At 48.8% G+C, this 21,387-nt stretch overlaps 1 protein-coding gene across 2 annotated transcripts in view; it reads right to left on the reverse strand.

Annotated features, from left to right (window-relative positions):
• ST8SIA2 (ST8 alpha-N-acetyl-neuraminide alpha-2,8-sialyltransferase 2) overlaps positions 1-21,387 on the reverse strand; it is a 66,972-nt gene that overhangs the window by 25,781 nt on the left and 19,804 nt on the right. For both annotated transcript variants that reach the window (XM_026510265.4, XM_044388387.3), the window contains exons 2-3: positions 6,567-6,629; positions 2,983-3,111 (exon numbers count right to left, since the gene is read on the reverse strand). In XM_026510265.4, the coding sequence (XP_026366050.1) occupies positions 2,983-3,111; positions 6,567-6,629 (192 nt within the window). The remainder of the gene's footprint in view (positions 1-2,982; positions 3,112-6,566; positions 6,630-21,387) is intronic.

Genomic DNA, 21,387 nt, shown 5'->3' on the forward strand with positions numbered 1-21,387 from the left:
ATTTTCTTCTGCAAAAATCTTCTCTGGGCAAAGGGATATCCCATGGGGTGAACGGAAGTGTGGATACTGAGAGGTGTGTCAACTCCCCTACCTTTGAGAGACTGAGAACATAGCCTGCCATCCCTGAGCTGGTCCATTCCGGGGAGTGTGCTGCCCTGCCCCCCACTGCTGTCTAGTCTGGGGTTTGTAAAAATTGATCCTCCCTGGTCCCTCAGAGCAAATTCTTTTGTGCTGTTTCTGAACAAAGGTGAGCAAAGGACAGCTCCCTAGGCTCTAGGATGACTTTGATTTAGGGGGAAAGTTCTAGAAAGATCTAACAAAGCACACAGCTGGAATGGGGTGTGGTCAGAAAAAGGATAGGTGTCTTCTTAGAATCACTGGGGAGATTTATTCAAACCACTCAGGCCTAGCTGGGGGATCCTAGCCAGGGGTGGGGGTGTTTAATGTCTGAAACTCCTAAAAGATCTTTAGAAACGAGTCAAGTCATAGAGAGAAATTTCGTCCCCACATTAGCCTAAATGAACTTTATTTCCTGCAGTAAGCCTCTATCTAGCATAGATGCAATGATTTCTGTCTCCTTTTCCACAGAGTCTCAGAGGGACAACACTTCTTCCTGCACTTTGCAAATGTGAGAATTTGCCAGATGGTTGCCCCATTGTGCAGATGGTAACACTGATGCCTAGGAGCCTGTAGGACTGGAGATGACAACCTGCGGAGGTCCCAGTAGGGCACCCCTTCAACCCCCCGGGGAACTATAAAGAATTCGGAAGCTCTGGGCTCACACCTGAGACATCCTGCTTCCGAGAGTAGCTCAGGTCTCTGCATGCTTCCTAACGCTCAGTGGGTGGCTCTAACATGTGCCCGGATTTGGGGACCTCTGGCATAGCCGAGCGGTAGCTAGAATGCTGGGCAGGCACAACACTCTTCTTCCATGAGTCTTTCCTTATTAATGACCTGGATCTCTTGCTGTCATGCACGGGAGACACTCCTTGCTGAATAATTTGTATCTCTTGGTGGGAAAAGAGGCATTATATTTATTTACTGCCCTTTACCAAGGATTATACAACTTGACAAACTGATACAGCATGGAAATTGCTAAAACGTCTGCAATGACTTACCCCAAAGTATTTAAAAGTAAGGAGAGTCCCCAGAAAGTCCATAAATAAACACCTCTGTGAGTGAATTGATTTATAACTAATTATGAGAAATTACTATCAATTATTAAACATATTTCCAAATCACTCACAGCATCTCTTATCACGAAGAATTTTGGTGATTAAGTGAAGGATGTTGAAAGGCATTCTTTCTCCCCCCGGCTGAAGGCACATTGCTTCTGCCAGAATGGCTGTGTGTTTGCCGGCTCCCATGGTCTGGTCTTCTCTGAACTGTGTGTGTGTGTGTGTGTGTGTGTGTGTGTGTGTGCGTGTGTGCGTGTGTGTGAAGTGTTCATTTGTCTATCCAGGGGCAGAGGAAGGGCCAGGGGGATGCAGGGGGATGCAGGTGGGCTTGTGCTGGTGGGAGGATTTCACTCACAGGTGGTGTGGGGGGTGCTCCCCCCACCAAATGCAGGTCTACTTCCTCACCTCATAATCTGTCATGTGGCTTTATGTGGAAATAACACCTTTGCAGATGTAATGATATTAAGGCTCTTGAGATGGTCCTGGATTACCCTGTGGGCCCTAAAGCCAATGACCAGTGTCCTTACAAGAGGCGGGAGAGGGAAATACCCAGACACACAGAACAGATGGGGGCAGGGATTGGGGCGATGAGGCCACAGGGCTGAGGAAGGGCTGGAGCACCCCTCCCTGCCCCCCTGTTTCCGTTGTCCTAAGCCACCAAGTGGGTGGGAACTGGTTAAGAGCAGCCCAACCCTGGGAGACTACTGCATGTGTTCTCACTGACCTATCCAAGAGTGCTACTGACCCAAGGGTGAGGGACGTAGGCCTGCAGCTGGTCCACCCAGGGGGCCTCAGAAGGGGCACTGGTGGGGGTGGCAGAATGGTGGTGCCGGGAGTCAGTTCCTTCAGATGGCTTCTCAGCTGCCGGGTCCCGGGTCTCATGCCTCTCTAGCCCTCACCTCCCACACCCCCTCATGGCCCCAAATGAAGCCTTGAGAACTAGGACATGGGGGTATTTCCATTTTGCCAGGGAGCCTACCTGGAGGGGGCACCTCCCTGCTCCGTGCGGTGACACCTTTGTAGCTCTGGGCCCCGTGTTCTCCCTCCGCATGGTGGAAGGCCTGGGAAGGTTGCCTGCCATAGTCAAGGCTTTCTCCGTCTGGGGCAGGCTACCTTGCCAGCCTTCCCGCCTGCATCTCCCTGCTAGCCTGTCTGCTTCATGTTTGCACGCTGCGCTCCCAGCATGATGCCAGGGCTCTATGGACCTAGCTTTGCTGGGTCAGTCATGGCTGTATCAACGTCAAGTCCTCAAAATGCTGCTGCTGTAATTCCTTCTTTACAGCTCCCCCTCCTTGCTACCCAGCAGTGACTGCAGACCTCTGAGACGTCACTCTCGAACCTCAATACAAGAGCTGCTCTCTGGCTAAGACACTCTCCTCTTCATGTTACTTGGGTCGCCCACAGATGGCGGCACAGGTGCCAGGCTGGCTCAAGCAGGAGACGTCTCCTGCCAGAGAAGGACTCTGGCTTTGGATCCCCTGGGAGAAGCCAGCTGTGGTCTCCACCCCCCCCCCCCCAGGCTCCTGCTGCTCCTGACCCGAGAGCCTCACTCCTTCTGGAATGCAGGACCTTAGCAGGGTGCTCCTGCCACCTCCCCGGCCCTAGTCGCTGCACATGTGTTGGGCTGCTGGGCTTGTCTCGGGTTTTTATTTCCAATTGATCGCTTACAGATGAAACCTGCCTCAACGGGAGGTAAACATTTTATTTCCATCCTGACTTCTTTAGATGATGGAGAGCGGCAATTTGCCGGCTTGTGCCGAGGAAGGCCAAGGCTGTCTCTTGTCCTATAGGTAATTACCACTACCTGATCCTCAGAGAGAGCGTCTGGTTGTGCCTCCATTTGGCCGAGGCTGGCTGGATGTTGTGCTTAATGCTTTCATTACTTCTGTCAACAACAGCTGGCGACGAGGAGCCATTTATTACAACTTCAGCTCTAGAAGGGAAAAAAAACAGAAAGAGGGTAGACATGATCTGTTAGCATGCCGATGACAAGTCTAATAGTTTTGTTTTCGCACGGGCTTGAATGTAAACTTCGGGAGAGCAAAATTGCAGTTATTACCCGAGAAGGGAAGGAAGTCTATTTATCCTCTAAAATGCACACATTCTCTCCCTCAGGTATACACTACATACAGTTTGGAGACAGGGAAGGGGGTGGTAGAACTCTCTTTCTCCCCACCCCCTGCCCCAATGTCTCCTCCCAGTGGAACCTAGCTGTCGCTGTTGGAGTAGCAATACGTCTTCAAGTTACTTTTGCAAAACTCTGCCGTTGCATTAGCAGCTGGGTGTCATCAGATGGTCTACAAACTCAATAAAGAGAAAACAAAAACTCATACCAGGGGGAAGCGAAGCAGCCTGTGCCTTCCTCCTCCTCCCCCTTATCCCATCACTGCCCCATTTGTACCGTCAGATGACACCTCACACCTTGTTCCACAGTTCTCGGTGCTCGGTCTCCCTGTCCCACTAGGCTGTAAGCAGGGGAGCTTCCTCATTCACTTCTTTATTCCCCAAAGGCCTAACCTAGCAGGTGCTCAATCAATGTTTGTTGAATTTGAATTTGAATTTCACCCTGGGGGAGCCTGGAAGGATGAAGGAGCTGGTTGGCCCCGTATGCCAGGGGCAAATCACAATTCTGGCTGCACACCATCTCTCCACCTGACTCAGGAACACTAAGCATTCAGGACCCACTTGAATTCTGAGGTTTGAAATCTATGCTAGTAGGTTTCTAAGAAACTAGGTTACAATTACATCTCTAAAGGCAGCGTAGTAGCCAGCCTGCCTTGGTCAGATGCGCACAGATGCACGTGGGGCACATCAGGTGTTGCTTTTGTCTGTGCTGACAGCAGATTCTCCCACTTAGAGTGCTAAGTGGATTTGTGATGCCATATTTTGGAGCTCGAAAGAATTCAAACCAAACATCCATGTCCTCAGCATTTATCTTGAAACAGCCAAGTTAAAAAAGGTGCAATTCTTTTAATGAAGTCTACAGCCGATGCCCTATCTTGCTTTTTGTAGGTAGAGAAGAAATTCAGTTGGCGGTGCACATTGTCTCTGCCCATTCTCCCCACACACCTCTATTGCTCAATATTCCTGACTCCTCTGCTGAAATTGCTGGTCTTGGAGTCAAACACATGTAACTTTTGAAGAGGACTAGAAGAGGAAACAGAAGACCCCTGGACATTTTGCTGTTTTCATGAAAGGAAGCAGAAGGTGTCATGGGAAGATTTCACAAGCTGTGTGACTGTGGGTAAATCGTTTTACCTCTCTGAGATTCAGTTTCCCCATTTATAGAAAGAGGGTGTAGAAGAGGAAGATATCCAGCGTTAAGGATCTAGAATTCTATAAGGACCACGATGTCTCCTGCACCTCTCACCGAATGCCCTCTCATGAGGGCCTGTGGCTATTTTAACCCTTTGGAACTGCCTCCTTCTGCACAGGCCACAGGCAGGAGCAGTGACACTTGGGACACAGATCTAGCTGCCACACTCCAAGGCCACAAGCTTCACTGTAGCTTATATTAGATGTATATGTGATAGAAACACTTGACTTCTCATGATGGGGGATTGTCTTCCTAACAGGCTAGCTGATGTTCTCATCGGAAAGAAGCAACCAGAACCTGCCTTCTCATGGCTTAACATGGATTCAGTCCTCACGTGAAGCTTCCAGAAACTGGGGCACATTGGGTGACCCCAGACTCTCTCAGGCCAGAAGGATCTGCAGAGGTACCTATTCTGGGATACTCACTCAGGGGATTTTCTTGGAAAACTCCAGAAGGAGTTTCCAGGCTTCTCTGGGACACAGCGTGGTGGAGGTGGGGAAGGGAAAGAGATAAACACTGGCATGATTACTGGTAAAATTCCATCTTTGTTTCTACTGCCTAGTGAAATCTTGGAGGAGGACCACTGCCAGCCATGGTCTTCTTGGAGTTAATCCTGGCTCCATGGCTGTCGAGCTGGGAGATGTGGTCAAGTCACCTTGGGTCTCTGGCCTCTGCTGCCTTCTCTGTGACGTTGAAGGGATGGATTAGATGACCCAGGAACCACCTCAGGCCACTGGTGTTACATGCTCTATGTTGCACAAACTCAGCCGAATTGGTAGGTTATTCTAAATCAATGAGGAAACAGGTTCAGAGGGGAGAAATAATTTGCCCATGGCCCCAGCTAACAAGCACGGGGACTGAATCCAGGTCTGCCTGGCTCCCAAGACGTTTTCTTCCTGCTTCTCATACTTGATTTTGAGTAAGACTCTTCCACCCTCAAGTTACCATGGGGCATACCTGTGGCAAGATCAAGGGTCAAGATCTTGTTTCTCCAAAAGGGGACGTTTTTCCACAGTAGAAGAGAGAGGAGCTTAGGGCCACATGGCCTCCTCTTTTACTTCTGCATCTCACCAGGCACAGTGCAAGCCTCATTTGTAGCTCGCAGGTGGTTAAGAGGTCATTAGAGAGCTAGAAGCAATGACGTCAAGGAGAGAGGGGTCACTTTCTTGAATCATGTGGGGTCAGGAGTGGACGTATTGAATAGGTCTGATACGGTCAAGAGACCTAAAAAAATCAATGGAAGGGCAAATAACAGACCCTTCTCCAAATACTTTGGATCTCTCATTCTCAGACTGACCACAATAGGATATTTAGAAAGTAAAACAAGGCCTTCATTTTCAGTAGTGGATGTTTATGTCGAATAATGTGGCATTATTTCTCCCTTCCAAAGTTCCTTAAGCTCAGGCTCATAGACTGTAGGTCAGAGCTTGGGGGCAGTAGTCATCAGCGGAGAATGGCGACTCAGAGGTATGGTCCAACCATAGCCAGTGGCAAGTGCGGGTCTGTTGGCTTGCAAAGCATTTGCTCGCTTCTCTGTATCGAGCTGCCCCTGGCCAAGGATACTCACAGGAGAAAACACTCTTTCAGTTTAGATTGTGCATTCAACAATAAAGATTAACATTACTGAGTCGGCTTCCTAAATATTTTTAAGAGGTCTTTGTGAAGTTCCTGAATGTTTTATTTTCCGCCTTAATCTCCTGGATAAGCCACCTACCACAATGAAATTGAGTGAAAGACCTAATTCTCTTTAGAGCTTCCACCGCTCAGCAAAAAGGCAAGTTATGAACAAGCCCATTGGTAGCTCAAATGCTTCAAAGTGTGTGGGCTTTTTTCCAGGAAGTAGCTCTCACCCATCTGAGTTTTCCATCTCTGCAGCCTCTAGACCTTGGGCCATTTCATGGGCTCTTCTATCGACAGCTCCTCCCCAAAAGTGATTAGGGAAATGCAAAGCCAAAGTGAAACGAAACAGATCTATTTGCTAAGTAAGAAGGGCACCAGCCAGCAAAGAGGAGAAGCAGATTAATAGCTGCCTTACAGCAAAAACAAATGAACACAAAATCTAATTTACAAACCTATTAGATTTGCTATGTAAGCTGTTCACAGCTGATCTGATTGTACCTCTGCCTCCAGAATCCCTGCAAGACAAAGGAAATGCATTATTTATAAACCCAGCTCTTCAACGCAAAGCCCTCTTCAATCACCAGGAGATCCTGCAGCCCGCCCCGGAGAACCACAGAGGGAGGGTGAGATCTTACTCCGGCTTCTCCAGAATGGGCAACATCCTGGCCCAGCCACAGACCCAAGCATTTTACAGGGAAGTAGGCCTCTAGATCTTTCCCGCCTCCCACTTGAACAGTGTTTCAATTCGTACCAGGGTTTCCACTAGAGACTCTCATTTGAGTTTTGAGACAAACTTCTTTGGGATTAACGGCCCCTCGTTAATCCCACAGGATAGTACAGTCATGCTCAGCATGACTCAGCATTTCTTGGCATTCACTCTAGCATGATTCAGCATCTGCCCCTGGTCGGCTCGTGCTGTCACTCAACTGTGTTAGAGGAGGTCCATCACATTCCAAACCTGAGACACCAAAGTTCAACAGAGGCTGCAGCGATTGACTCAGTCATTGCCTCCAACCGAATGTGAGAATGATTTGCTTTTTGGTGGCAGGAAAAATAATAAGTGGTGTCACTTTGTTGGCGGGGGGGAGAGGGGAGCAGGAGATGGGTGAATAGTGGGGTCCTTTGCTTCTTCCTCTGGAATATAAGTTTTTGGAGTAAAAGACTTTTACGGCCCTTTCCAGCCCCACCATCCATTGGATTCTGAAAAAGGGGGGCTCTAGGGCCATGAAGTTTCACCCTGCTTTGCTTTCACACTGGGCCAGGGGCTAGATGAATCCATCCACCCTCAGTACCTAGTCCACTCTGGGCCCTGTGTGTGTTTTTAAAAAGTTGTGAGACGAGTTATTTTTATTAAATTAAAGATTTTTTTCTCTCACTGATTTATAGGATGTGTGGTTGAGGAGCTCTTCATACTTTTCTCATTTTTTAAAGTTCCATCTAGCCTTTCAGTCACGGTGTTGGAGCACTCCAAAGAAACGATTAAGTCACCAGCAAAGTGTGTTTTAAGGGATCCTGTGATTTAATGAGAACTCTTTGGGGGAAGTGAATGCCTGTCTCTACACTGGCTGTAAGTCTGGATTTTTCTGTCCGCTTTCTTTAGGGTTATCATATCTGTAGTTAAAACACTGTGTATGTGTTGTGTGGGTGTGAAAACATACATGTCTTCTCCTGATGGACTGGAATGTCTTTTCAGCATTATTTGGCAACAGGCAACGTTCTCCCACATCACAGCGGACAACCAGACAACAGGAAGTATGCTACGTCCCCCCAGAGCCTCGTCCCTCAGCTCTTTCGTCGGGTCTCAAATTTCCATCCCTCCCGGTCAGGTTCTTTTTTTTTTTTTTTAAAGATTTTATTTATTTATTCGACAGAGATAGAGACAGCCAGCGAGAGAGGGAACACAAGCAGGGGGAGTGGGAGAGGAAGAAGCAGGCTCATAGCGGAGGAGCCCGATGTGGGGCTCGATCCCACAACACCAGGATCACGCCCTGAGCCGAAGGCAGACGCTTAACCGCTGTGCCACCCAGGCGCCCCCCGGTCGAGTTCTTGATTGCATGGAGTATCCCTGGTTCTTCACATTTTAAATCAATGCCTAGTATTTCCCTTTTATCCCTCCTTGTTTCTCCCTGGGAAGACAGAGCTCTGCTCTGGCACTTTTGACTCAGGGGTCTGGGATTATCAGGCCAGCTCTGGCCCTGTAAGTCTATCTACTCAGATCAGACCCCAAGGGCTTTCTTGGGTGTACTGCTGTCCCCATGTCATGGACCTTTCGCATCCCCCCATCCTGACCCCCGTCCTCGAAATCAGTACTCTTCCCGGGGAAGGAAGACCCGCGGGGCCAGATGTTAAGTCAAGTGCAGTAATTAAAAGTGTGCTAATAGCTCAAGGCTAATGAAAGGTTAGTGGAACCAAAGAGATCATCCAGAAAGACCGCGTATGAGAATTGATATATGACTTTAACAATCACGATCAATGAGAAATTCGCTGAATGGTTTGGAGTAGTTGGTTCGCAACCTGGAGGTGAGCTGGAAGGGAATCGGTTGAGTGTTACTTTATTCTTTTTTTTTTTTTAAGATTTTATTTATTTATTCGACAGAGAGAGAGACAGCCAGCGAGAGAGGGAGCACAAGCAGGGGGAGTGGGAGAGGAAGAAGCAGGCTCATAGCGGAGGAGCCCGATGCGGGGCTCGATCCCATAACGCCGGGATCACGCCCTGAGCCGAAGGCAGGTGCTTAACTGCTGTGCCACCCAGGCGCCCCAAGTGTTACTTTATTCCACACAGCAAAATAAATTCCAAGTGATTTAACTAGTGTGTCCCAAACGCCAGCCATTCTCATACTCCTATCACCAGTTCGCCATATTTTGCTTATCACTCACACCATTACCCACTTAAGATTTAAAACTGACTCATCTTTAAAAACTCCTGATCCTAAACAGTGCCATCTGTGAAAATACAGGTTTGATATCGTGATTATACACGCATTTGAAAAGAACACAAAGTCATTAACACAAAAATATTTATCAATGGAATTCCTGAAGTCATATTATCCCCAAGAATACTTCTAGCACCCTCTGGAAAGACCGAATTGAAGAGGTACCCATTTAAGGAAGGGATCCCATAAGAAATTGGTGAGAAAAATGGAAGTGAATATTTATCAAATCTCTGATGAGGTATGAAGAGTATATGTGAAGGACTTTTTAAAATTCAGAAGGGTAAGAAGAAATCATAAGAGAAAATAGAAGACAGATTTGACTTTATAAAAATTTAAAACTGCTTATACAAAAAAGCAAATCCTCAACAAACCCTGTGCACAGTGTCTTTCGTGAAATTGAAGCTGGTACCAGGCGGGAGCACTGTCTCTATGCGGCCCTCTGGTTTCATGTGGCCAGGGGTTTGGAGAGAACCACATGCCCGACAACAACTGCCCCGGGTCTTTCTCTTCTGCCTCCAGGCCAGGTCCCGAGTGGCACCAAGACCTACTGACCTGAACACCACAAATCCAGATCCTTTTTCATGCCAACCCTTCCTCTACCTCAGGGCTACCCAGCTTCAGCCCTGTTGACGTTTGCGTGGGATATTTCTTTTTTCTTTTCTTTTCTTTTTTTTTTTTAGATTTTTAAAATTTATTTATGTGACAGAGAGACAGCCAGCGAGAGAGGGAACACAGCAGGGGGAGTGGGAGGGGAAGAAGCAGGCTCACAGTGGAGGAGCCTGATGTGGGGCTCGATCCCATAACGCCGGGATCACGCCCTGAGCCGAAGGCAGACGCTTAACGACTGCGCTACCCAGGCGCCCCTGCGTGGGATATTTCTTTGTTGGTGGAGTTGGGGGTAAGGTGTTGAGCAGCATCTTGGCCTCCATCACTTTATGTCAGTAGCAGCCCTTCCCTGACCCCCCAAGTTATGACAACCCAAAATGTGTGCAGACATCACCAAAAGTCCCCTGGGGCAGGGGGGCGACCTTGTCTCCATTCAGAATCTCTGCTCAACCCTTGTTTCTGCCTGGTGCCCCTGGGGACATGGATGTCCCACCAGCCAGCCCATCTGCATCACTTTTCCGAGCTGAACCCCGAGCCAACACTTGTGCCTTCCTTCCAAAGCAACCCCATTTTCATTTCTCCGCCATCTTTTCCTTCTCCTCCCAGAGCATTCAATTGTCTTACAGCATCTGTCACCTTCATGGTGTATTTAGTTATTTCAACTATTTCATGGACTCACAGATGGGGGGCTTTCAAGAAATCTCATGTGCATAGTCCAAAGTGCTCTTTTTATTTTTTTTAAAGATTTTATTTATTTATTTGACAGAGATAGAGACAGCCAGCAGAGAGGGAACACAAGCAGGGGGAGTGGGAGAGGAAGAAGCAGGCTCATAGCAGAGGAGCCTGATGTGGGGCTCGATCCCAGAACGCCGGGACCACGCCCTGAGCAGAAGGCAGACGCTTAACCGCTGTGCCACTCAGGCGCCCCAAAAGTGCTCTTTTTAGAGTTGAAATCAGGGCCTGGAGATTTGGTCCTGGTTGCAGTTTCCTCGGCTGCTCGCCACACTAGAATGTCAGCCCCTGGAGGGCATGCATTTAACCAGGTCTTTTATTTTCTGTATTCTGAAGCCTTGTGGACTCTGGAGGGACTGCCCCTCCCACGGTTAGCCAATTCCTAGAGATAGTAAACAATTCACTTGGGAGTGCACCTTTCAAAGGCAAACCAACCAATCTAGAGCCCATACCCCTGACACCTGTCTTACTGAGTTCTCATACTCTGGGCTACTATCCCCTGCCCTCATCACCCCAGAGCCAGATATTAGACAGCTAAGGGCAGCCCCGATGTCCCAGAGCCTGCTGAAATTATTCAAACTGGCCAACTTCAGCCTGCTTGTCCTGCCTCACTCCTCCTCCATATGAGAATCACAATAAAGGCTCTTGTCCACAGTTTTCCCCATCTCTCTGCCTCCTAAGTGACCTGGGATCTGGGAGTATAAAAAACTATCTTCTTAATGGCAATCATCCCCTGATCTGTTGGCCTGACCATACTTAAATAATAATACAATGTATATTGAAACAGGGCGGGGGGGGCCCTGTCTTGTTCACCTTGACAGCCTTCCCCAACTGGGGCTTAGTGAATCAAATCTAACTTCTAGGTTAAGTGGGACTCTTCTTCCAAAGCCTTCCCTTCCCAGTGACCATGCCGTGTTCCTGCATATTATTGACACCTGTACACGACACAGTCTCACCTCTCCGCTATCCACAGAATGGGGCAGACCGTCATTCCAAGAAACAGACTGCAGATTTGGGCTCCACGAGAATCACATGAATTGACAAGGGTTTTTTTTTTTCTGATTAGGTTTTGCCTTCAATGTTATTAAAATAAGCTTACCTTCCCTACAATGGAGGAATGCTGATACCTGCTTGGCTGAGTGACATAAGAAGACGATTAGGTGAGAAAAATTTGCTAAAGATGATTCACGGTGTGCCCAAGTCACAGAAACGAAGGCGCTTGGGTCATCCAAAGGAGAAAACATATGGGAAAGCACTTGCACACATAAAAAACTCTGTAAAACAAGGTATAATACTAGTAATAACCCCTGTGCATTTGACCCCGCTAAATATTCTCAGCCACAGCGATGGTAGAGATTGACTGCTTAAGAGCCCTGCATTTTATTTATTTATTTATTTATTTATTTATTTATTTTTAAGATTTTATTTATTTATTTGACAGAGATAGAGACAGCCAGCGAGAGAGGGAACACAAGCGGGGGAGTGGGAGAGGAAGAAGCAGGCTCCCAGTGGAGGAGCCTGATGTGGGGCTCGATCCCAGAACGCCGGGATCACGCCCTGAGCCGAAGGCAGACGCTCAAACGCTATGCCACTCAGGTGCCCCAGAGCCCTGCATTTTAGGACAGTGATTCCCTTTCCACCACTGACCCGATACTCCCTCCGAGGACAGTGTACTTGGGAAACTAAGACAACACGTAAAAACGATATATTGAAAAAAATCATGTACAATTAGCTCTGTTTTTTGTGAAAAGCAATTGGCAAACCTGAAAGCTGCATTTCGGTGTTGCCTCTTCACCCAAGCCCCGTTGCTTATGGGTAAGGTAACAGCCAGCATGCTGGGGTCTTGCAGCTGTTTAGAATCTCCTGTGTTCTTTGTCCCTGGAGAGTCAGGCTCAGGAAACAAACTGTCAGCTTTAACTAAGAGTCTAGACCCAACTTAAACAACTGACTAGTCTTTTTTTTTTTAAATTTTTTTAAAGAGTTTTTATTTATTTGATGGAGAGAGAGAGACAGCCAGCGAGAGAGGGAACAAAAGCAGGGGGAGTGGGAGAGGAAGAAGCAGGCTCCTAGCAGAGAAGCCTGATGTGGGGCTCGATCCCATAACACCGGGATCACGCCCTGAGCCGAAGGCAGACGCTTAACGACTGAGCCACCCAGGCGCCCCAACAACTGACTAGTCTTGAGAATAAAAGATTAAACTAAAGCACACCTCGTGAATTTGCAGATGGTTCTTCCCTCAGAGTTTTGGGAGAACCTTTTGTACGGGGATGCAGGTTAAGAGCACAAGGCTCTGTGATTAAGACTCCCTGGGTCTGAGTTCCGGCTCAACTAACCGTTGGCCGTGTGATCTTTGACTGTTACTTAACCTATCTAGAACCTCGATGCAGGTTTTTGTTTTCCTTTCATTTTTTTGTATAGAACCACTTGGGGTTCCTACCTGTTGACATCCAAGGGACACACTATAAGTTGATGGCCCCAGCAATGCATGGTGGGGAGGACCGTGAGGATAGAGATGGTTCATTTAGGGTCAGTCACATGGACAGAGCTAGGGCTACTGGCTTCAGGGTTCAAGAGTGTTTTTTTTTTTTTTTATTGTGGCAAAATATACTTAACATAAAATTCCCATTTTAACCCTTTTAAAGTGTACAATTCAGTGGCATAAGTGCATTCACAATGTCGTGTAGCCGTGAAACTCTGTACCCATTAAACGATATCTCCCTAATCCCTGCAGCCTCTGGTAACCTCTATGCTACTTCCTATCTTCATGAATTTGTCTATTCTGGATATTTTATATAAGGGAAATCGTATAATAGTTGACCTTTGTGTCTGGCTTCTTTCACTTAGTATAATTTTTTAAAGATTCTTCCATGTAGTTCATGCGTCGGAGACTTGGCATTTAATGTGGCTGTTGTATGGAGGCAGAACATCACAGAGACAAGAGAGGGAAAGACCCCTCCAAAGTGTTCGTGTCTTGATCCTTGAGCACGTGTGATTCGAACAGGAGCAGAAGTCCTACCAGCCGACCGGTGCTTGAACGGGTCAGGGGCTCTCCTGCCCAGGGCTTACTTGGCGAGGAGCTTCCTGAACGTGTTGCCGGAAAATTAAGCTTTGCTGTCCATCCGCTCCTCCGTGGAGCTGGTTGTACTTGGCCAAGTGCTCAGATGGGCAAGGGGCCCAGCCTTGTTGATCCAGGGCAGATCCTCAGCACGATGCTGGCAATGGAAGTATTTTCAGTTGCCCTGGCGCAGTGGGAAACATGGCACCCCACCCTTGGGACCAGGCCAATTTGCATTCCTGAAGAGACTCTGTCACTGGTCCCTGATTCACTCTGAGCAGAAAGCAGTTACATGGGATGTTGTCCATAGGCTTAGTAATTCGTTTTGGGTTGGTCACTGTGAGACCACCCCCTACCACCTGTCTACTACCTGCACTTGTGAGAACTTCGTCCCAGCTTTCTAGTCACCCAGATGTAGGGCACCTTCAGTAGACACCACTGGGGAGTCCTTGGTGAGGGACTTGTACCCAGTCAGCAGCTGGTCAGGAGTGATGAAATGGCTGGGGTCATCAAGAGAACTGAAGTTCGAGGCCATTCTCTCCAAACTCTAAGAACTAGAGGCCACTGCATTCATGCCGTTTGCCACCTTGTACGTGTAGCCAGCCTTTCCAGTCACGTTCCATAGCCACTTCAAGGTTCTGTATTCTGCGGGATGGGAGTCAGCAAACTTTTCCTTTAAAGGGCCAGACACCAAATATTTTAGGCTTTGTGGCCCAAGAGGAGAAACTGCAGGTTGTACAATGAGAAGAATGCAATTTTTTGGTGGGTGGGGGGAGCTTGGAGTTTGCTTAATTGAGATTCAAAGTTAGTAGTCCTGTCATCGTGAGAGAAAGGTGGCGTCATTCCTCTATAAAGCATTCCCTTTCTTCTTCTGTCCTGTGACCTCATTGGAATGTGTGTCTCGAGTCTGTCTTTTGGACTTCCACTCTCTCTACGCTTGCAGGGTTGGAGAACCTTTCGTACGGGGATGCAGGTTAAGAGCACAAGGCTCTGTGATTAAGACTCCCTGGGTCTGAGTTCCAGCTGAACTAACCGTTAGCTGTGTGATCTTTGACTATTATTTAACCTATCTAGAAGCTTCCGTTTGCTCCCTGCTCTACAGAATGAGTAAGAGTATCCACTTCACGGGGTTTTAGTAAGGATCGCATGAGCTAATGAGCGCAAGGCTTTAGAACACTGCAGGACATATCATAAAGCACTCCATATTCGTGTTACGCTTCCCTTGCTTTTTTTTCCCCAACCTTTAAAAAATGTCAAAACATTCTTGGCTCGAGGGCCACATGACAGTAGGTGGCTGGCTGGATATGACCTATGAGCCACACTTTGCTGACCTCTGTTCTAGGGAGTGAAGAGCAAAATGCCTCTCACCCCCCCACGTGGGAGGCGTCTTTGCCATATTTCTTTGTGATGACATCCTTCTGATCGAGCGCAGCTTTCCTGAAGTCACAGCTCCAAGAAGGAGGACGATGAACTCCTGCGCTGCCAGCTCTTTACCAGCGTGACAATGACCGTGGATCACACGGACCGTGGTCACACCGGCCAGTGGCTTCTGGAGCGCCAGCGAGGACTCGGTGTGACTGCAAAGGTCACGGCAGCTTCAGTTTTATAGGCAGCAAGTGACGCTTCTGGCTTGGTAGTTCCATCAAATTTAGACTTCTTCCCAGTGCCACCCATGCCTGTCAGCAGTTTGTGTCTCTCCTCCGGTTCCAAGAACTTAGCTTCTTGCTCACCAGCTCAAGCCTCGAGCTCCACAGTCCCTGTGACACCCTTTCCTGTACAGTGAGTCTTACTGCACAGAAACCCTTGGACCTCACGCCGGGGCACAGAGCTCCGAAGAGACCTGGGTAGGGTTTGACCCTGACAATGGGGTTTCCATGACGATCGCGATCTGTGCTGCCGGGGCCAGGGACGAGGGTGAAGTCAGCGAGCTCACGGGTGTCTGTCTTATGCCCCTGAGCTCTCCTCACTGACTGCTCAGCTCCTTTCTCTGCTGTCCCCCCTTCTTTCACTTTAAATATTAGTGTATTATTAAATTATTAAATATTATCTATCTGCTTTGATTTCAGCAAAGTTTCGCTTGTTGATCAGCTTCCGTCGGTGTACAAAAAGCAACCCGCTCGCTCCTGGCTCTTCCCTTTGCTCAACTTCAGAAAACATCCATGTGAACTTAGGGCTCTGATTATGTTCCAGCCAATTTCTCTAGTGTTCGTACAGGAGTACAGATAGGCATCTGCACGTCAAAATTCAAGTAGACAAGTCACTTGGGTGCCAAACATTTTGTACCATCTTTACCGCTGATCCTTTCTCATCATGAAACTGTCACCTCTAACGGGGGGGGGGGGGAGAGGGAGACCATACGATTTATCATTGAAACCAGAGCCTTTTTGGAGTAAACTGAGGCACTGATTACCAATCCACGTGGGACTCGTCATCCTCCAATCCATACCCATTTTATAAAGGAGATGGACTTTATAATAGAAAGACTTCTAAGAGAATGCTGCATTCCAAAACCCCGACCACTCGAAAACCCAGAAACCAAGGCAGTTAAAACTCAGAGGTGAGGCATATTTATTCTGTGGCTTGAGCTGGAGACAGTGAAGCCGTTGGCAGAGAAGACTCTGTAAGCCATTCAAGGCTATAGAATCTTTTCTGAGTCTCCCCTGTCCCCATCCTGAAGGCCTTGCCTTACAGCAAGCCAGAGCACTTGTCCTACCTCTGTGTCCTGGTCCTACCTGCTCCAAGGTGCTCCCTACCCCTGCAGCGTCACTTGGCACGTGGCTTCACCAGTCTGCGGCCAAGCACAGGACAGGGTCCAGCTCATCTCCATGTTGCGGGGGGTGGGCTGTGTCTCCCATGCCTCAAACATGCTGGGGAGAGGGCTGCTGAATAAACAGAGTCGGAAAAGCTGAAGGTGTCTGTCCATTGTAGAGAAGAGGACTCAGCCTCCCAGAAGCATGGCTTGGGGAGGAAAAAGGGAAATCCTAGCCTCACTTCCACCACCAATGCCTACCTACCCACGTCCCCCTAGGGAGCTGCTCCAGCCTCAGGGTTTTTCCATTGGCTGTCCTTTCTCCCTGGAACACTCTTCCTATAGATATCTCCGTGACTCACTCCCCGCTCCTTCAAACCCGGGCTCAGATGTCACTTTCTCAGAGAGACCTTCTCTGACCACCCCATTTAAAATAGCATCTGCTCTGCTCTTCCCCCCATCGTGGCCCTCCCCACCCCCATCTCCTTTTGTCTTCGTATCACCATATTCACGTATTAAACGCACTGACTCTGCCCCTGGAATGTAAGCTTCGTGATGGAAGCGCTGTGTCTGTCTTGTTGACGGCTGCACCCCCGTTGTTGGGCACAGTGCCTGCCCATCGTAAGGGCTCAATGAATATTTGTAAATAGAAGGAGTCTGCCTTCTCCCTTCCTTTGTTACAAGAGAGGAGCCAGCTGTTCTCTTATCCAAACCCAGAACGCTGTAGGAGCTAGCTGTTCTCTTTTCCAAGCCTGCCTGTGCTCTGAATCGCAACCCGTCCTGCCTTTCAGACTCTTGTTCTATCACCGACTTCTTCTCTCTTCCATATATTAAAAAATGTCCTTTCAGCACTGTCATACTTTTGATATTTATCTTGGACCTCACAACAGCCCTTTGAGGCAGAACTGCTTATCCATTCCTCCTGAGAAGGCACTCGGGCACGGAGAAGGCTTGAAATACCTCCTAGAGCAGCACAGGGACTTAGTAGGGACACCAGGATTTGGACCCAGGAGACTGGCTCGGGAGCCCAGCTCCTGATTCCTCTGCCATGCCACTGGCTTGTACCTACTAGCATTTATATATATGTTTGCTTTTCTCATCTTAAATAAACAACCCAATCTTAATTCGATGCTCCCCTTAGCGCCTTCTCTATGTCTTGCCAGTACTTTGCAAATTCTTAAAGCATCGTCTACACTAATCGCCTGTGTTCCTCATTCTACCCTCTCTTGGTGCCCCTCTAATCTGGTCTGTGTCCCCATCACACTATCAAAAGGGCTCTTGTGTGAACATCTTGCAATGGACGCTACTCATTCCCCATCTTGTTTGAACCCCATCCTTGTGCGATGACAGTGGCGACTTCTTCCTTCTACCCTTCCTGGATAGGTGAAGTCGGGGCTTCCTGGGTCTGGCCATGGGACAGATCTCCCTCTAGAGGAAATATGCTACTAGGAAGGGACATGATGAACGATCCCCACCGAAGAGATGGGTTAGAGTCCTTAGGACGTCGTTAAGATTCCTTCTGGCTCAGAAAATCCATTATTATATTAAATCATCTCCGCTCAACACTTTGAGGTTCCACTTACAAAGACATAAAGTCCCTCCTGGATTCTCATTACTCTCCAGACAGAGGGTGCCCCCCAATTTTAAGTCTTGATTTTTCTCTATATTCACACCCAGCCAGATTTTGTCCAGCATTACTTTCCACAGTTTTTCTTGCAAAATATTAGTTTTATAAAATTTTCAAATACAAACTATACTGGAATATGGTTTTTGTTTTGTTTTTTCAAATGAAACAGCCTCTCTTTTCCCAGCAAAATTTACTTCCTAAGAGTGATGCCTTCACCAACCCAGGTGACAATCCCTGTCCCAGATGGACAAGTTAATAAGACATATTTCTAGGAAGGGATGCAGATTCTAAGAGATCAGTGAAAAATATTAATGACTTATCGGCTTGACCCCACCACGTGCTGGGGTCTGTACCAGGGACTTGTTAATTTCTGTATTTTGGTTTTAAAAATAAAACACACATGCCCCAAAAGTTTAAATGATTTGCCCAGTGAAAACACAGGCTGAGCAGGGATTGGGGTCTCCTGTGCTTGCAGAATGCTGGCCCCTCTACCCCACCCTTCACCTATTGCAGGTAGGATTTAATATACTGTCAGGGAGACGCCAGGGAGCTAAGAGGAAACAAAGGTTAACTCGACAAGTGGCTGTGAGATAGTTGGAGAAATGGTCAAGTTAGAATCCTCACCTGCACCACATCAGTAGGGATGAAACGTGATGGAGGAGTGGTTTTATATGAAAATTCATTCAATCTCACTGTCTCGGTCTGTTTGGGCTGCTAGAACATAATACCATAGACTGGGTGGCTTATCAACAGAAATGGACTGCTCACAGTCCTGGAGGCTGGGAGTTTGAGATCAGGGAGCCAGCATGGTCAGGTGAGGTCCCCCCACCCCCCCCATCCAGGTCTGACTTCTTGTTCTAACCTCATATGGTGGAGGGAGCGAGGGAGCTCTGTGGGGTCTCTTGGACAGGGCACTCATCCCATCATGAGGGCCCCACCCGCATGACCGAATCACCTCCCAGAAGGCTCCACTCTCTAACAGCATCATATTGAGGGTTAGGGTTCCGACATGTGAATCTGGGGGGACACGAGCATTCAGACCGTGGCACCTCTACTGGCCAGTTACTTAGTGTCCGTTTCTCGGCAGTCCCTGGGCCTCCTGCTGCAGACACAGTGTTAACCTCGGCTGTCATTTTTCCCCTCTTGCATTGCATTAGAAATATACTCCTGCAAAAAACCCGAAGTGGGAGCTTGGCAGCTCTGAAAACCTCTCATTTCATTCATGGGGCCTGCTAAGGATAAATCTGTGCTCTTGAAAGAGAAGCAGAATGCCCGTCCAACGTGCCGTGCTTTGCTCTTGAACCCGCCTCGCCTTGCCAGCACTTGAAAGACCTCTACCTTAAGCCGGCCTTTCTTTGCTCTCTTTTGTTCACTTCTTGATGGAGCCGCATTCAGAAACAGCGTCCCCATTAATGTCAGCTGCAGCCTTTCCCCGAGGAAACCCCCCGAGGGCACCAATGTTGGCGAGGACTTTGAAGTCCTGTTTCTTCTGGGTGTCAGATGTGGCCCCACCCTGCCTTTCCAGCGGTTGCCATGCAGGGAGTGTGGGTGTCATGCAGAAGGAGGAAGGCCAGGACCATCAGCTAGGGGACTGGGGTTCTGGCTTTGCAGCTCTAGACCTCTCTAGGTCTTGATGTCCTTCTTGGTAAAGCAGGCTTCTGTTGTGGGGCTGCAGTGAGAAGCACCGGACAGACAGGGATGTCAGTTGCAGTATTAAGGTGATGGCTGCTGGCCTCTGGATCAGAGCAAACCATGGCTGGGCTGCTGAGCCCCCGTGGAACAGCTGTCCTCGGGGAAGCTGTCTTTCAGCAGGACAGCTCACGAGGGAGAAATAAGGACCAGCAGGTGGAAGAAACTACATGTGTTCACATGGCAGAGCCGGGGTCCCCGCTGCCGCTGCTCTCACTGATGGTGTGCCAGAGACCGAATTCGTGCGTTTCCTTTTCTTCAGCAAAGAAACTCTCAGCTAAATAGCAGGAGGTGCCTCTGGAGGTGACATTGTCAAGAGCCAGGTGTGCTGTGTCCACTGGCTGCCAGGCTGTGCTGGACTGAGCTTCCAGCGGAACTCCCTTGCAGAAACTCTCAAAGTGCCTACTGGTCCTTGAGCAGGTCCAACCCCACATTCGTTCTCTCTGCTCTGTTGGTGACCTGAGCAAGACCTGAAATGTGCCACGAGCCACGGACACGGTCCTCCTCCGTCGGGTGGCCTCACTTCTCCAAGTGTTCCCTGAACCTTCCCCCTACTTTCTCCCAGCTCCTCCCCACCTGCCTGCCCTCCCCTCCATGCTGGGGTAGCTCAGAGCTCTGCTGAGCATAGGTCACTGGTCCAAACCCCAACTTCACTGCTTGTCTATATGCCATGACTGCCTGATCCCTGCAGGCACACCTCACTGTGGGCTCCAGAATCATCCACATCCTGGATACCTCCGCATACAACTCAAACCTGCCCAGGATGGCAGCCTACCTAGGTCATTCGGAATCAAGGTGGCACCTACATTCCCCACAGGCCCTCACCACGTTCCCCCGTCCAAGACCACCCAGCTTTCAGATTGTGCACCGGAGGGGAGCAGGCGCCGACCTTCACGGCCTCACTCTGGATCACGGCTTGGTCTCCATCTTCTCTCCCTCTCCGTCTTGGAGAGTCATTCTCTGCCGGCCCTTCCCCCACTGGACCCAGCTTTCTGGGATGCAAACTGCGGTCTGGCAGTCCCTCCTTGAAACTCTTCAGGGTTCCCTCACAGACCCTCACAGCTTTCAAAATAAAGTTCCGAGTCCTTAGCAGAGCACAGGAGACACTTTCTGAGCTGGCCCTCTCTGTCTTTGTATTCCATTTTCCCACTTGCCACTTGCTAACTCCACCAAGGGAAGTTTCTGGAATGTGTGGGTCGGATCCAAGATTATGTCTTTGAACATCAGGTTCTCCCTCAGGAATACTTTATTCTATCTCCATTTACTTAACTCAGAGTTTATGAACTGCCAGCCCCAGGTCATATCTGGCCGAAATCCGTGTTTGGGTGGGGGTGGCTTGCATATGCTAAACATCGCAAAAATCAGAGGGCAATACTTTAAGACTCAAGGGAACAGTTATTGTAAAGCATGCTAATATCTGGCTTCTTTTGAACAATCAGAAGATCTGGCCACACTGAGCCATACTAATTGGTTGAGTTGCTCCGAGAAGCAGCTGTGCCTCGGGCTGGTGGGGGTGGGGGGGATATGCTGCATTTCCCCACAGTCCTCACCACTCCCTCTTGTCTTACACTGAGATGCCTCACTTAGGTAAGTGTTCTGCCTGGACTCTGTAGTTGGAGATCCCTGGACCGCCTCCTTCCTACTCAGGCAGCAGAACAGTGCATGCCACCTTCTCCATTAGCTCCCCTGACTCCGGAGCCCCTCTTAGGTCAGGTATAGCCAGCTTGCTGGACCTGAGGGTGTGCAGGCAGCGGCAGGGCTCCTAGTTTCTTGCTCCTTTTCAGTGACACCTGACAAGGTGCTTATTGCTAAAGTCAACCATAAGCAGAAGAAAAACACCCAGAGGCCCAGTCCTTTGCCCCCTGCAACGTGTAGAAACAAA

Source organism: Ursus arctos, unplaced genomic scaffold, assembly GCF_023065955.2.
Source record: "Ursus arctos isolate Adak ecotype North America unplaced genomic scaffold, UrsArc2.0 scaffold_28, whole genome shotgun sequence".
Lineage (NCBI taxonomy): Eukaryota > Metazoa > Chordata > Mammalia > Carnivora > Ursidae > Ursus > Ursus arctos.